Source organism: Aplidium turbinatum, chromosome 16 (genome assembly GCF_918807975.1).
Source record: "Aplidium turbinatum chromosome 16, kaAplTurb1.1, whole genome shotgun sequence".
In the NCBI taxonomy this organism is placed as follows: domain Eukaryota; kingdom Metazoa; phylum Chordata; class Ascidiacea; order Aplousobranchia; family Polyclinidae; genus Aplidium; species Aplidium turbinatum.
Window position 1 is genome coordinate 12,455,099 of NC_137487.1, and position 16,212 is coordinate 12,471,310.

General features: G+C 35.1%; 1 protein-coding gene across 1 annotated transcript; it reads right to left on the minus strand.

Moving 5' to 3' along the window:
• Positions 1-190: 190 nt before the first annotated feature.
• LOC145785118 (uncharacterized protein C3orf38 homolog) lies at positions 191-5,034 on the minus strand. The gene is made up of 4 exons (XM_082596820.1): positions 4,867-5,034; positions 4,372-4,472; positions 3,088-3,234; positions 191-2,616 (listed from the first exon to the last, which is right to left on the minus strand). The coding sequence occupies exons 1-4, from the start codon at positions 4,985-4,987 to the stop codon at positions 2,023-2,025; spliced, it is 963 nt and encodes a 320-aa protein (XP_082452946.1). The 5' UTR covers positions 4,988-5,034; the 3' UTR covers positions 191-2,022.
• Positions 5,035-16,212: the final 11,178 nt, after the last annotated feature.

Below are 16,212 nucleotides of genomic sequence, written 5' to 3' on the forward strand. Positions count from 1 at the left end.
CCGTTCACTTGATATTAAACGGCAAACTGGTACATCATATTAAGTGCAGATCTTGGTGAAAGAAATATCGCTTCACCCAATGAGTTGGTTAAAATACTAGTTCGTGTAAATAACGTTCAAGGTACGCTGCCCTGGAAGTGCAGTAAGTTTCTATGTTCTTGAATATCGTTGTTGTATCAATTATAATGATTATATCAAGATCGTGTGGACGCTATTGGAGCGAAAAATAGCATAATTATCTAAAAACCTTGCGGTATTGATAATACAAAAATTTAGTAGAAATTTTCATCCACTCAAAAGTGTAGGGGCTCGCAGGCTTGGTGATTCTTTGAAGGAATGTAGAATTACAAAAAAAGATTGGGAACCACTGGTGGAAGGGTTCGAATGTTCTTCTGCTGACGGAGTGCAAAAACGACATGTTTCACGTTCCGAAATCCCATTAAGAATGCTTTCGACAAATTTCTGAGCGGCACTATTTACCTGCAGTGCTGCTCAACATAGATACGTTAACGCGATCATGTCGTGAAATTAAAAACTTTCTTGAAATGAAACATTGCATGCAATCTACTGGGCGAAAATGCTGTATGTTAGTTTTGAACATAAACAACGCAAGAGACCAATCACAGCGATTCACCTCACAAGGAAGAGTAGAAAATAAAATATATACGAAAACAAGATGCAGCCTGCGTTTCTAGCTAGTTACAACCGTAAAGAATAATATCTTTTCGACTGCAGCTACTGCAAACAATTAGCTCTGTTACAAAAAACAGTACCTGGTAAACATTTTAAAAGTGAAGCAACCTCCAGCTAGCAATATTGGCGTTTTTACGTAAACTCAGCCAGAAATGTCAACAGACTTGACTCAATGCAAAAAGGAACAGTTTGCTAGCTGGGTAACAGGAATTGTGCCAAGCAACAGTGAAGCTTAAAAACAAATATTGTCCGCATCATCATCGGGCATGTTTGAATATGTGAATAAGGCGTCGGCTACCGTGAGTCACCACAACCATCTATTGTCCATAGTTCTTATTTGGTTTTCAAAATTCTGGTTTGTCCATGTTGAAAGCTTTTAAAGATTAACACAACTTTTGCACCCAGATAAACGTTGGTGGAAAATTGAAGTATGATATCGCAGATAAAATGTGTTTACAACAATTAGTTGATGCTTCATTACCCCGACAGCAAAATCCGTCATTTTTACGATGTAAACATGATGGGTTTTGCTGTCTGAGTAGAAATGCAATAGAAACTGTAGGATAGAATTTTTACATTTTTCTCAGTTAAAAAATTGCTTCTTTCTACATTGATTCAACGTCGACAGACGCTTTCCTGGCATGTGATTATAGACAACAGCAAATACCGGAGCTTGCGTTCAAGTCATACTAAGAAATATAAAACGTGTTGTTGAAAAAAAATTACCCCAAATAAAGGAAAAGGCAAGAAGCTTGATTGCAAATAAAGATGCAACATGATCACATAAGAGAGGTTCCAAAAGAATAAAATGATTTTCAAAGGACTAAATTGGCCCCAGTAACTAAAAAATATAAAATTGCACTTTTGAAGACACGGTCTGCATTGCTGTAATTTATCGATGGTTTTATAGTGTGTCTTCGTTTTCAGCAGTCGGCTAAACCGCTCAAGAGCATGTGGCTGTGTGTTTGCTCTTTGGTAAGACACTTTAAAAACATGCCTGAAGGTGGTCACGAAGATTGGCTTCCTTGCCTTCCCGTCCACTTAATCCAAATCTTCAATCACCTGGCGTAAGCCTGGATAAGACAAACAAAACACTTTCAGAAGTAAAATGGAGAACTTGATGCTTGACGTCAAAATTGATACTGGTTCGACACTTAAGTAAACTAGACGTTGCATAACTTACATGTCCTATAACTAAGGTGTAGGAAATAGGGGGCGTGTTTTTTTAAACAAATGCCAAGACCAAGTTATGTCGCATCAGAACTTTCTGTTTGTTTGCGGAGCTCTGGCTATTGAAGGTGGATCACCACTCTCGATTTCGAACAACATCTATTCAGCCAAAAGTTCTCGCATTGAAGTTTCGCTTAGTGATGATTTGTTAGTTCTCGCTGAAGCGCCGTCAATCGAGAGATCTGAAAACTTGATTTTCCACCGATTGTCTTCTGTGGGATCACGCAGCAAGCCGAACAATTGCTCGAATGTTCCGAAATTACTTTCGAGTTCATTGTTCGACGTTATTATGTGCAGCGTGCCACACGCCGCGACTTTAGCGAGGCCGTGCGAATTTATGCGACCTCGATGACCGGCCGGAGTGTCATTAACGTTGAATATAATCTTATGGTGACGAACGAACGACGCTAGTTTTTCGGATACAAGCTGTGCGCCCTCAATGGCGTCGATTTGATAGTCTTGTTCACCCCGCTCTGTGTTGATGGGTATTTTGCTTCTAAATCTGCAGTCGGGCCAAAAGTGGTTGGCACTCCATGTTGTCCGTGGTGCAGGATTGTACGCAGTGTCGTGCAGAGAGTTCAATAACGGGTAAAACCAAACCACAAATTGTTGGGAGATTGTCTGATCAGTCTGAGCGATTGCGTTTGTTATTTGCTGGGAATACCCATCACTGTGTGGCGAAGAAGGCGAAATCTGAAACAATAGACTTCAATGGACGATTGCACGGATATCTTTGCAGAGAAAGTAACTCCACTTACATGGGGTGGTCAATTTGTAGCCTACATTGTAACAATGTTAGGATAAAAATTTTGTATAGCGAGTATAGACTTATCTAGGATAGGCTAAAGTATTACACTATAGTATGACTTGTAGGTTTCATACCACAAATCTGGAATGTAATCCAGCCAGCAAAATTTGCCTTCATATCATTTTTGATTTTCGTTTAAACACTGTTGACTGTTGATGGCTGGGGAAAAGTGAAAACATAACATATAAAATTAACATTTCTGTTTAAATTAATTATTGCGAATAGGCTAATTTGCTATAGTTATGATAACACTTTGTTATATTCGTACTCACGTTTGACAAAAGTAACTTCTTATGTATTAGTAACAATATACGACAATACAAACTTTTGGTTAGTGGGAAAAAAAGAACTCATACTGAAGATCTCTCCTGACTCGTTGAAGAACTTCCAACAGAAGATTGACAGGCAGTTGATAAAGGGCTACTGGGACTCATTGTTGCTGTGTGTTGCAATACAGCAGCAACTAGATTCGCTTTGTTGCAGGAAGGACTGACTTTTATTTTCTGCAAAGAATAAACATCTGTTTATAGCAAGTTTGATGCCAAGCAGTAAACTAACCTAAAAACGCTGTTCACCAGACGACTAATTTAAAACATGATACGTTGATACATATCTCGCGTTACTGTAAATACCATGGCATAATAATAAATGTCTTGACTCAAGGACATAGTAGAATTTTAGGTGCACATTGATGTACAGTTAACACAAGCAGCTTTTTTAATCCTTTAAATTTTTTAATTCTTATGCGCGCTGGTGTACCTATGCAGATAGTACTTTGTTAAGATACATTAATGACAATAAATATAAAAGGAGAAAATTAAAACGTAGCCAATCCTGGAGACCAGTTCAATGAACTCATTTTCTATTTTCAAACAAACGTATCTACTTCTTTAGAAACCACTTTGGTATAGTGTGTTTGTTGGAACAAATTTATTGTAGTTTTTTATATGTATATAAGTGCAAAAATATCAAGAAAAAAATAACGGAAAATTTAAGATTTGGAGAAAAATGAGTGAAGAATTAAGAACAAATACCTATGCTTAATTTGCAGTAAAACTATTACGGTAGTGTCTTTACAAAGTTTTACAACCTATTAAGGAAGAAGTTCATGTACATATGTTTGGAAACCAGTCGATTTTAGATGAAATAAGCACTATCACTAAGCAGTGGTTCTGTTGAATGATCAGTTTGGTCTTTGTTTGATCATATTGTCACATATCACTACTAGGCCATTATTTGTTGACAGAACTTTACACTAAACAGTAAGAACATTTCACCTAACTAAAAGGAGAATAAAAAGTGGATGCATTGAAAGATTTGCTGGGATTTTCATATCAGCAAATATGATAAGATTCTGTTGCACATGACATGTAGAGTGAACATGATAATTGTGCATTAGCTGGAACTTGCTGTATCAGTACCGTATTCAACATCTTACAGAAAATTACTTAACGAAAAAAGTAAAATGAGCAAAAGTTTAAAGAAATCAAGTTGCTAAAAACAGTATCATATAATAAACTTCATGGTTTTAAAAATTGTTAATTTATTCTTGGTTTGATAAAAAAGATTTATGTGTGACACCTTTCCAAAAAGAAGCTTTCCTACTAATGCATTTAAGATAAAAACTAAACATTACTGACCTCTTCATACAAGTAACGAAACACCATGTCTCTTTTTATCTTTTTTCGATATAGCAATTCTGAAACACTTTCAGAATAATCAAGAATAGCTGCAATAGCTTCTGAAAATAGTAATAGAAAAAGTGTAAGTATGAATTGAAATTATAGTTACTTGGTTGGGAAGACTCTTCATACAATTGAACAAAAACTCATTAATCATTGTGATAGCAATGCAGTGTCATGAATTAATGATAAAAAAACAATGTTTAGACCACCAAACTCCTGTTATCCATCCACATGATGTACAGCAAGCCTACAAAGTATCAAGCTTTTGAAGTCATATTTTACAGCAAAGTGCAAGAAATGAATGCATATTAAAAACAAAAAAATTTACACTTAATTTTGGAAGTTAGTTAACAATCGCCAGTTTAACGTAAGTTGTTAACTATATATAATATAACTAAGATGTTTACGTGCAGTATGTATATCAGTTGCAAGTAAAATTTAATATTTCACCTTGCCGACTTGTAACTTCAATAGTACTTCTTGTGATAGTATCTTTGAGGGCTTGCAGTTCTGCTGTGTCCAGCTTATCTAATATTTTTTTGCATTGTTGTTTTTCAACTTTAGTAAGCATTTCAATTCAATAAGCAAACATCAATGACTTAAATTTTAACAATGAAATAAAGTGGATGGTAACTACAGTAAAAAACAATCGTTTAAAAAATGGCAGTGGCTATTTGACCGGCTCCGGTCTTTGAATCTGAAACACTATTTGACCGGTCATGACGTCACTACATAAGCACTTTTTCTCTTTCAAAGCAAAAAACGATAAGCGCGTTAAGTTTTAAATTCAACACGTTTTCTTCAACTGAGTCCGTGGCGCATACGTAATGTCTCGGGCTGCCATTTTAGAGGGAATGAGTTCGATACTATCCGGAAGCGTTCTTTTTTTTTTTTTTTTAACTACAAAAGGATACAAACTGATATGAATGAATCAACAAGTGAATAAAAAAGTTTCAAAACGAATTAAAAAAGTTTTTTCTAGTCTTTATTTTTAACAAATTCCTTTCATTTCTTAGCACAATTTCTCTGAAAAAATCACACCTTCTAATAGGCTCAAAAATGAGAAAAACCAACTGAAAAAGGTGATCTGGTACTATGACACTTCCTCAAATGGGCGATCTACCTAATACAGAAAGCAATATCACTAAGAAAATAAATCAATAGCTTTTTTTCCTTGGTCTGAACCTTAAAACATTTGACCAGGCTAACACACACAATAGTATTTCAATAAGATAAATTTATGTTATGGAACCGGTTTTCTTCCATTAGGAATCGTCAGCATAACTGAGTCGAAATAAAAATAAGCCTACATCAAGAAATGTCAGCACAACTGAGTCGAAATAAGAATTAGCCTACAATATCAATAGATGTCAGCATAAATGGACCAAAAACAAACGAAAAATTACAAATTAATTAAATAAATAAAACTGTTCATGACCTCCAATCCTTCATTTCTTTATTTCTGCCTTTTCTTCTCTTCATAGTTTAAGCAAAACGCAACTATCGAATATTGTAATTTCAATTTGACTTAGCTTGAGCAAGTGTAATGGCAAACACTTGAAAATTCAAATAAAATTTACTAAGCAGAGGATTATAGAAATACTATGTTGGTGAAATCTAGAATAAATGCTTCTATTACATCATCATGCTAAACTTGCAATTGTGCAAAAATTTAAAGCAATCAATGCGGCAGAATAGGTGACAAGGTTAGGAAAAACTAGAAAAACCATATCTATGATCAAAAATGGGAAAAACCAACTGAAAAAGGTGATCTGGTACTATGACACTTCCTCAAATGGGCGATCTACCTAATACAGAAAGCAATATCACTAAGAAAATAAATCAATAGCTTTTTTTCCTTGGTCTGAACCTTAAAACATTTGACCAGGCTAACACACACAATAGTATTTCAATAAGATAAATTTATGTTATGGAACCGGTTTTCTTCCATTAGGAATCGTCAGCATAACTGAGTCGAAATAAAAATAAGCCTACATCAAGAAATGTCAGCACAACTGAGTCGAAATAAGAATTAGCCTACAATATCAATAGATGTCAGCATAAATGGACCAAAAACAAACGAAAAATTACAAATTAATTAAATAAATAAAACTGTTCATGACCTCCAATCCTTCATATTCATTTCTTTATTTCTGCCTTTTCTTCTCTTCATAGTTTAAGCAAAACGCAACTATCGAATATTGTAATTTCAAGTTGACTTAGCTTGAGCAAGTGTAATGGCAAACACTTGAAAATTCAAATAAAATTTACTAAGCAGAGGATTATAGAAATACTATGTCGGTGAAATCTAGAATAAATGCTTCTATTACATCATCATGCTAAACTTGCAATTGTGCAAAAATTTAAAGCAATCAATGCGGCAGAATAGGTGACAAGGTTAGGAAAAACTAGAAAAACCATATCTATGATCAAAAATGGGAAAAACCAACTGAAAAAGGTGATCTGGTACTATGACACTTCCTCAAATGGGCGATCTACCTAATACAGAAAGCAATATCACTAAGAAAATAAACCAATAGCTTTTTTTCCTTGGTCTGAACCTTAAAACATTTGACCAGGCTAACACACACAATAGTATTTCAATAAGATAAATTTATGTTATGGAACCGGTTTTCTTCCATTAGGAATCGTCAGCATAACTGAGTCGAAATAAAAATAAGCCTACATCAAGAAATGTCAGCACAACTGAGTCGAAATAAGAATTAGCCTACAATATCAATAGATGCCAGCATAAATGGACCAAAAACAAACGAAAAATTACAAATTAATTAAATAAATAAAACTGTTCATGACCTCCAATCCTTCATATTCATTTCTTTATTTCTGCCTTTTCTTCTCTTCATAGTTTAAGCAAAACGCAACTATCGAATATTGTAATTTCAAGTTGACTTAGCTTGAGCAAGTGTAATGGCAAACACTTGAAAATTCAAATAAAATTTACTAAGCAGAGGATTATAGAAATACTATGTCGGTGAAATCTAGAATAAATGCTTCTATTACATCATCATGCTAAACTTGCAATTGTGCAAAAATTTAAAGCAATCAATGCGGCAGAATAGGTGACAAGGTTAGGAAAAACTAGAAAAACCATATCTATGATCAAAAATGGGAAAAACCTACTGAAAAAGGTGATCTGGTACTATGACACTTCCTCAAATGGGCGATCTACCTAATACAGAAAGCAATATCACTAAGAAAATAAATCAATAGCTTTTTTTCCTTGGTCTGAACCTTAAAACATTTGACCAGGCTAACACACACAATAGTATTTCAATAAGATAAATTTATGTTATGGAACCGGTTTTCTTCCATTAGGAATCGTCAGCATAACTGAGTCGAAATAAAAATAAGCCTACATCAAGAAATGTCAGCACAACTGAGTCGAAATAAGAATTAGCCTACAATATCAATAGATGTCAGCATAAATGGACCAAAAACAAACGAAAAATTACAAATTAATTAAATAAATAAAACTGTTCATGACCTCCAATCCTTCATATTCATTTCTTTATTTCTGCCTTTTCTTCTCTTCATAGTTTAAGCAAAACGCAACTATCGACTATTCCATTTTTGATCATAGATATGGTTTTTCTAGTTTTTCCTAACCTTGTCACCTATTCTGCCGCATTGATTGCTTTAAATTTTTGCACAATTGCAAGTTTAGCATGATGATGTAATAGAAGCATTTATTCTAGATTTCACCGACATAGTATTTCTATAATCCTCTGCTTAGTAAATTTTATTTGAATTTTCAAGTGTTTGCCATTACACTTGCTCAAGCTAAGTCAACTTGAAATTACAATATTCGATAGTTGCGTTTTGCTTAAACTATATGTATAAAGAGAAGAAAAGGCAGAAATAAAGAAATGAATATGAAGGATTGGAGGTCATGAACAGTTTTATTTATTTAATTAATTTGTAATTTTTCGTTTGTTTTTGGTCCATTTATGCTGACATCTATTGATATTGTAGGCTAATTCTTATTTCGACTCAGTTGTGCTGACATTTCTTGATGTAGGCTTATTTTTATTTCGACTCAGTTATGCTGACGATTCCTAATGGAAGAAAACCGGTTCCATAACATAAATTTATCTTATTGAAATACTATTGTGTGTGTTAGCCTGGTCAAATGTTTTAAGGTTCAGACCAAGGAAAAAAAGCTATTGATTTATTTTCTTAGTGATATTGCTTTCTGTATTAGGTAGATCGCCCATTTGAGGAAGTGTCATAGTACCAGATCACCTTTTTCAGTTGGTTTTTCCCATTTTTGATCATAGATATGGTTTTTCTAGTTTTTCCTAACCTTGTCACCTATTCTGCCGCATTGATTGCTTTAAATTTTTGCACAATTGCAAGTTTAGCATGATGATGTAATAGAAGCATTTATTCTAGATTTCACCGACATAGTATTTCTATAATCCTCTGCTTAGTAAATTTTATTTGAATTTTCAAGTGTTTGCCATTACACTTGCTCAAGCTAAGTCAAATTGAAATTACAATATTCGATAGTTGCGTTTTGCTTAAACTATGAAGAGAAGAAAAGGCAGAAATAAAGAAATGAATATGAAGGATTGGAGGTCATGAACAGTTTTATTTATTTAATTAATTTGTAATTTTTCGTTTGTTTTTGGTCCATTTATGCTGACATTTATTGATATTGTAGGCTAATTCTTATTTCGACTCAGTTGTGCTGACATTTCTTGATGTAGGCTTATTTTTATTTCGACTCAGTTATGCTGACGATTCCTAATGGAAGAAAACCGGTTCCATAACATAAATTTATCTTATTGAAATACTATTGTGTGTGTTAGCCTGGTCAAATGTTTTAAGGTTCAGACCAAGGAAAAAAAGCTATTGATTTATTTTCTTCTAATAGGCTGTAAGATTACGTTTCGCTGAAGTCCGAAGTTAAAAATTAAATCCAGTCTCATTGTCGCACAACAATCAGTCAAGTTTCAAATCATCATCTCAACCAACCCTTCAAGACAACTTTCCACTTTCAAAAATTTAGTTAAAAAAAAAAAAAAGAACGCTTCTGGATAGAACCGAACTCATTCCCTCTAGAATGGCAGCCCGAGACGTTACGTATGCGCCACGGATTCAGTTGAAAAAATCGTGTTGAATTTAAAACTTAACGCGCTTATCGTCTTTTGCTTTGAAAGAGAAAAAGTGCTTATGTAGTGACGTCATGACCGGTCAAATAGTGTTTCAGATTCAAAGACCGGAGCCGGTCAAATAGCCACTGCCTTAAAAAATGGATTATAAAACTCATAACAATATAGTATACCTACATCATACATGTTTAAGAAGACTTAGTCTAGATTTGAGTAATTGTCTGAATAGTCAGATTACAAAACAGACTTAGGGATCTTACAACACAGTTGATGCCTTGTGACCAACAAGCCTTTATTTGCATTAATCCCACGACTCAATTAAGCGAGTGTAGCAGTTTGGGTGCTCTTGCACAAGACGCCCTGTTGGTCAACTGGACAAAATGATGACGTCAAAAAACGTCACACACATTGGAATATACTATTATGAAAGAGGAAGTGCGGGGTGGAAATGCAATGAAACACACCAGAAGGAAATTGTCTTCCATTTATTGATTTGTTGTTCAATTTAAACAAATATGCGATCGGTGAAAAGCACAAGCATAGATCTAACCAAAAAAGTTAATACCAAGTCCCACTATGCTACTAGCTCCATCTGGTGGCCACCTAAACTTGACCAAATTCAAACCATAACGAAAACATCATTTTAAATGATAAACAATCTAAATCAAATCCAATTAAAAGAACATGTTACTGTTTATTGAAGTGCTAACTTTCATTTTTATATCTTATTGAATATGCGCGCAATCGTTGTTCGAAGACAGCCCCCCAACGAAGCTTTTGCCCAATGCATTTCAATGGCGAATCGATCGTCTTTCAGTTCACGCCCTGCGTGTTCACGATAATTAATTGTCTCCCATTTATTCATTTCTTGCTCAATTTCAACAGATTTGCTATCGTTGAAAAGCACAAGTATAGATCTAACCAACTAAGTTAATATCAAGTCCCAAAAAACTACTAGCTTCATCTAGTGGCCACCTAAACTTGACCAAATTCAAACCATTATCAAAAGTTTATTTGCAATGATAAAAACATTTAACGACAACCAATTAAAAGAACATATTACTGTTTATTGAAGTGCTAACTTTCATTTTTATATCTTATTTAATACGCGAGCAATCGTTGTTCGAAGACAGCTCCCCAACGAAGCTTTTGCCCAATGCATTTCAATGGCGAATCGATCGTCTTTCAGTTCACGCCCTGCGTGTTCACGATAATTAATTGTCTCCCATTTATTCATTTCTTGCTCAATTTCAACAGATTTGCTATCGTTGAAAAGCACAAGCATAGATCTAACCAACTAAGTTAACACCAAGTCCCAAAATACTACTAGCTCTATCTGGTGGCCACCTAAACTTGACCAAATTCAAACCATTATCAGAAGTTTATTTGCAATGATAAAAACATTAAACGACAACCATTTAAAAGAATATGTTACTGTTTATTGAAGCGCTAAATTTTATTTTTATACCTCATTGAATATATGAGCAATCGTTGTTCGAAGACAGCCTCCCAACGAAGCTTTTGCACAATGCATTTCAATGACGAATCGATCGTCTTTTTGGATTCGCATTGCGTGTTCACGATAATTAATTGTCTCCCATTTATATTGAAAAAATGCTAAAGTCATAGAAAGGATTAAGATCAGGCACACAAATAGCCTAATTGGTGGTGTAATGGCTTGTCCGAATCAAGTAATGTAACAAACACTGATCAATAGGAAAGCGATGTGTGCTCTAGAGCGGTGTAGAACTTTGATCCTTTGTGAGGTCGTGGAAGAATTCTTGTCACTCGGCCCGCAGTCGACATCAACTGGAAAAGTTCGGTTGAGGAAGCAAGTGATGTCAGCTCCAAGTGCAGGAACCAGAAAATTGTTCCTATTTGGATGGAGAAACTTCTGCAAATAATAAAAAGAAACAACAACCAGCGATACAGTGGGTGCGGATACTTATGTTTTGTTCAATGCTTAGCCAAATAATTTTTTCACAACACACACACAACACATTTTTCACAACACACGGCTAAACCGAATAAACCTAGGCTTAAATATGGATCAAAGGTAAGTAACGAAACCGTAATGAAATGACTTGGGCTTGCATTCTCGTGTTCTTTCATAACCACATGAAGTCATTTTCCCAAAGGCATCCGTGTGTGTAAAAAAAATGATTCATAGGTCCAAACCTTAAACGTTGACACACAAAAATCATGTTACAAACGTAACTTTTATTAAGTTAAAAAAATAATTTTGTTTCATGCGACATTGCACTTTTGTTAGCGTTTTAATTGGAATTGATTTAGGTTTGGTGATGTTTTGGTGATGGTTTGAATTTGGTAAAGTTTAGGTGGCCACTAGATGGAGCTAGTAGTTTTTTGGGACTTGATATTAACTTAGTTGGTTAGATATATGATTGTGCTTTTCAACGATAGCAAATCTGTTGAAATTGAGCAAGAAATGAATAAATGGGAGACAATTAATTATCGTGAACACGCAGGGCGTGAACTGAAAGACGATCGATTCGCCATTGAAATGCATTGGGCAAAAGCTTCGTTGGGGGGGCTGTCTTCGAACAACGATTGCTCGCATATTCAATAAGATATAAAAATGAAAGTTAGCCCTTCAATAAACAGTAATATGTTCTTTTAATTGGTTGTCGTTAAATGTTTTTATCATTGCAAATAAACTTTTGATAATGGTTTGAATTTGGTCAAGTTTAGGTGGCCACTAGATGGAGCTAGTAGTATTTTGGGACTTGATATTAACTTAGTTGGTTAGATCTATACTTGTGCTTTTCAACGATAGCAAATCTGTTGAAATTGAGCAAGAAATGAATAAATGGGAGACAATTAATTATCGTGAACACGCAGGGTGTGAACTGAAAGACGATCGATTCGCCATTGAAATGCATTGGGAAAAAGCTTCGTTGGGGGGCTGTCTTCGAACAACGATTGCTCATATATTAAATAAGATATAAAAATGAAGGTTAGCCCTTCAATAAACAGTGACATGTTCTTTTAATTGGATTTGATTTAGATTGTTTATCATTTAAAATGAAGTTTTGGTGATGGTTTGCATTTGGTCAAGTTTAGGTGGCCACTAGATGGAGCTAGTAGTATTTTGGGACTTGATATTAACTTAGTTGGTTAGATCTATGATTGTGCTTTTCAACGGTAGCAAATCTGTTGAAATTGAGCAAGAAATGAATAAATGGGAGACAATTAATTATCGTGAACACGCAGGGCGTGAACTGAAAGACGATCGATTCGCCATTGAAATGCATTGGGAAAAAGCTTCGTTGGGGGGCTGTCTTCGAACAACGATTGCTCATATATTAAATAAGATATAAAAATGAAGGTTAGCTCTTCAATAAACAGTGACATGTTCTTTTAATTGGATTTGATTTAGATAGTTTATCATTTAAAATGAATTTTTGGTGATGGTTTGCATTTGGTCAAGTTTAGGTGGCCACTAGATGGAGCTAGTAGTTTTTTGGGACTTGATATTAACTTAGTTGGTTAGATCTATGCTTGTGCTTTTCAACGATAGCAAATCTGTTGAAATTGACGTCATCATTTTGTCCAGTTGACCAACAGGGCGTCTTGTGCAAGAGCACCGCAGTTTGAACATTGCAAAATCGCACTGCTAATGTAATAAACATTAAAACAAAGACATGAAAATTAGTACACTTATGGTAGGTACTTGCAGGTCTGTGTTGAATGTTGATCCAAGTTAAGCTTTCATTGACATATTTGACAACGTCCCAAAAAGAGATCACTTTTTCATCATGGGAATATGGGACTAAATGGGAGATTTAAAAGTTATAACTGCAAAATTCTTGTAAAGAGTGTTGCCAGCTAATAAAATTAAGGTTGTTGGAGACAAAGTTGAATATTGCATTTCTTACAAATATTTTGATTGAATCTTTATTCTCGGACTGGGAAAGCTTCTTTTAGAGCTTGATCTTGGCATTTTCTGGCACATGTAAAAGCTTTGAACTACTGGCGCAAGCCCGGTCATTGAGATTGATATTATCTGATTGTTGAAGTGGCGCTGAATGGAGAGGAGTTCCCGCGTTGCTCAATCGCACACCCCAAGAATCAAACCAGCTCCGGTTGATGTTCAAGCTTCTTCCTTTACAAAGTCACGCGCTAACTAACTGAGCTTTCGGAGTGGATTCTTGATGAGGGCTTTCAGATTCTTGATAAGGGCTAAGGTTAGGCCGAAATAATTCGGTACGCGATGACACAGCCAACCAATGAGAACATGTTTAACTGACTACCGTACAATTGTGTACCATCTAGCATTTAGCCAGAGATTTGATTCTATTCTAAAGTTTGTTTGGTAATAATAGAAAAAAATTATGATTTGGATAGGAATCGAACACATGTCATCGAAATAATTACCACTGCCTTAGCCCTTTACTACGCCAAGCTGTGGACGACAAAACGTTGACCTAATTTACTTTATATCAGAAATGTTTTCTCTGAGTTACCTGCAACTATTGATTGGTTGAAGCGCTGTTCCTGTAACTTTGGATTGGTCCAATGATTCATTTGTCTTACGAAACTTTTTATATTTAAGTGCCTACCGAATAATTCAACCAGAGATTCAACTGTCATAAGTATTTCCAACAGTATATTTCGCAAATTTTTTTTCAACTGGCAACGCTATTATTTTTGTCATGGTTTAAGAAAAGTTGCCCCTGATTGGTCAGTTTTCGACATAGGCAGTAGGCACAAAATAGGGAACCTTTTGTAAATATGCATGGCAGGTTTTGTGTTGTTTAGAGAGAGAAACCTTTTATTTTGTCTGTTACGGAAAATAGTATACGGTACAAATATATTCAACAACATACAGGAAGCAGCTAAAGACTATATTATTATTAGTCATCGAGTCAGCAGATCCCCGTGGTTTTAATGTGACAAATGTAAAACATCGGCATTACGTTGAAAACAACATAAGCTAAGTTTCGTAAAAATAAAAACAAAAAGTTGTTTACTGTTTAGCTTCGTTTTATTTTGAATTAAATTTACCACAATAATTGCCATTTCTAAGATTTCTATTTCAGGCTTCAATTTGTGCAAACGTTAAAACTTTGGGCCATTTTTATAATAATAATGGTGTTGCAAGCGCATTAATGCTTTTTCACATTCATGATAACTTACGTAGCAATATTAAATAAATAAATAAAAACGAAATAGAATATCAACAAGGAAGTCATAACTCATAAACAAGAGAAAAAACACCAAGAAAAACTGAGTCAATACTACAGTCGTGGCCAAAAGTTTAAGACCAAACCGCAAATTTCGAGAAAATCAGTTCTTCGTCCTATTTCTTGTCGTTTTCTCACTTATTCCTTGCTAACTGTATACAGGACAAAGTAATAAGCATTTACATTATTGCATCAAAATCTCAAATTTTTAATATTTGGTGTGTCCTCCTTTCCCTTTGATGACGGCCTTGATTCGTGTGGGCATACTTTCGACTAAATTTTTGCAAAATTTTTCAGGAATTTCACGAATCCAGACTAATTTGATTGCTTCAAGTAGGAAGGAATACTCGAGGGATGTTTTTCAGCAACATTATTCTTGAGAAAAGTCCAAAAGTTTTCGATATGGTTAAAATCTGGACTGTTCCCCGGCCACTGCAGAAGAGTATTTTTCTTAGCCCTAAAAACTCTATTACTGTCTTTAAACGATGGCATAGGGCTCCATCTTGCACCAAAATCGTACACTCGTGCATCGACATGTGCATTATTGTGTAGTTGTAGCTCCTCTTTCATTAAGTTCAAGTATTTCTGGCCGTTCATCGTGGTTCCTGGTTTTAGAAAAATGAGTTTGGCTGTATCTTTGGTCAAAATGGCTCCCCATATCATCACACCTGGTGGATGTTTCATCGTTTTCCGGGTATACTTTTCATCAAATTGTGTTCCTGAGGGTCGACGGACATTTATTTTTCTTGCACCAAACTGTTGGACACTTGATTCGTCTGAAAATTAAACTTTAGACCATTGGGCAGAAGTCTAGTTTTTATGCTGCAGTGCAAACAGGAGACCCTTCTTCTTCATCGCTGGTGTAAGCCTCGATTTTCTTGCTGGTTTTCGTGACTTCAGACCAAATTCTACAACTAAACGGCGGCTAACAGTCCTCCTGCTGACTGGAATACCGGCTTCATTCAAATCGGCTCTGATTTGTTTGGCTGAACATGTTGGAGACGTCACCACTTGCCTTTTCATGAAGATGTCAGATCTAGGAATTGTTTTTCAAGGACAACCATTGCGTTTTGCATCAGCTTTAGTTCCTGATTTCTTAAATTTCACAATTGCCTGATGCACAATAGCTTTTCTAAATTCAAGCTGCTCACCAATTTGATGTTCTGTGTAGCCTTCCCTGCTGAGAACAACAATTCGACATCACTGAACATCCGAAAGGGAGCACATTTTACCCATTTTGGGCAGATAAGTAATACAGAAAAGTGATCTCTACTGGCTAATGTTCAATTGATATTTGCTAAATAATGACCGATTACATCAGATGTCGACCCAGAATAAAGATGATGCAATTTAAACAGTATCTGATGTAGTATTATGGCGTAATACAAAAAACGTCATAAATCAACTCTGGTCTTAAAGTTTTGGCCACGACTGTACTTAGGCTCCTGTAGCAT

What these genes read in the sequence shown, in the direction of transcription:
- LOC145785118 (XM_082596820.1), bottom strand. Translation starts at nt 4,987, where the DNA reads ATGCTTACTAAAGTTGAAAAACAACAATGCAAAAAAATATTAGATAAG. An exon ending in TGAAGTTACAAGTCGGCAAG is followed by an intron (nt 4,473 to 4,866) that starts GTGAAATATTAA and finishes TACTATTTTCAG; the next exon opens with AAGCTATTGCAGCTATTCTT. An exon ending in CGAGTCAGGAGAGATCTTCA is followed by an intron (nt 2,617 to 3,087) that starts GTATGAGTTCTT and finishes CTATTGTTTCAG; the next exon opens with ATTTCGCCTTCTTCGCCACA.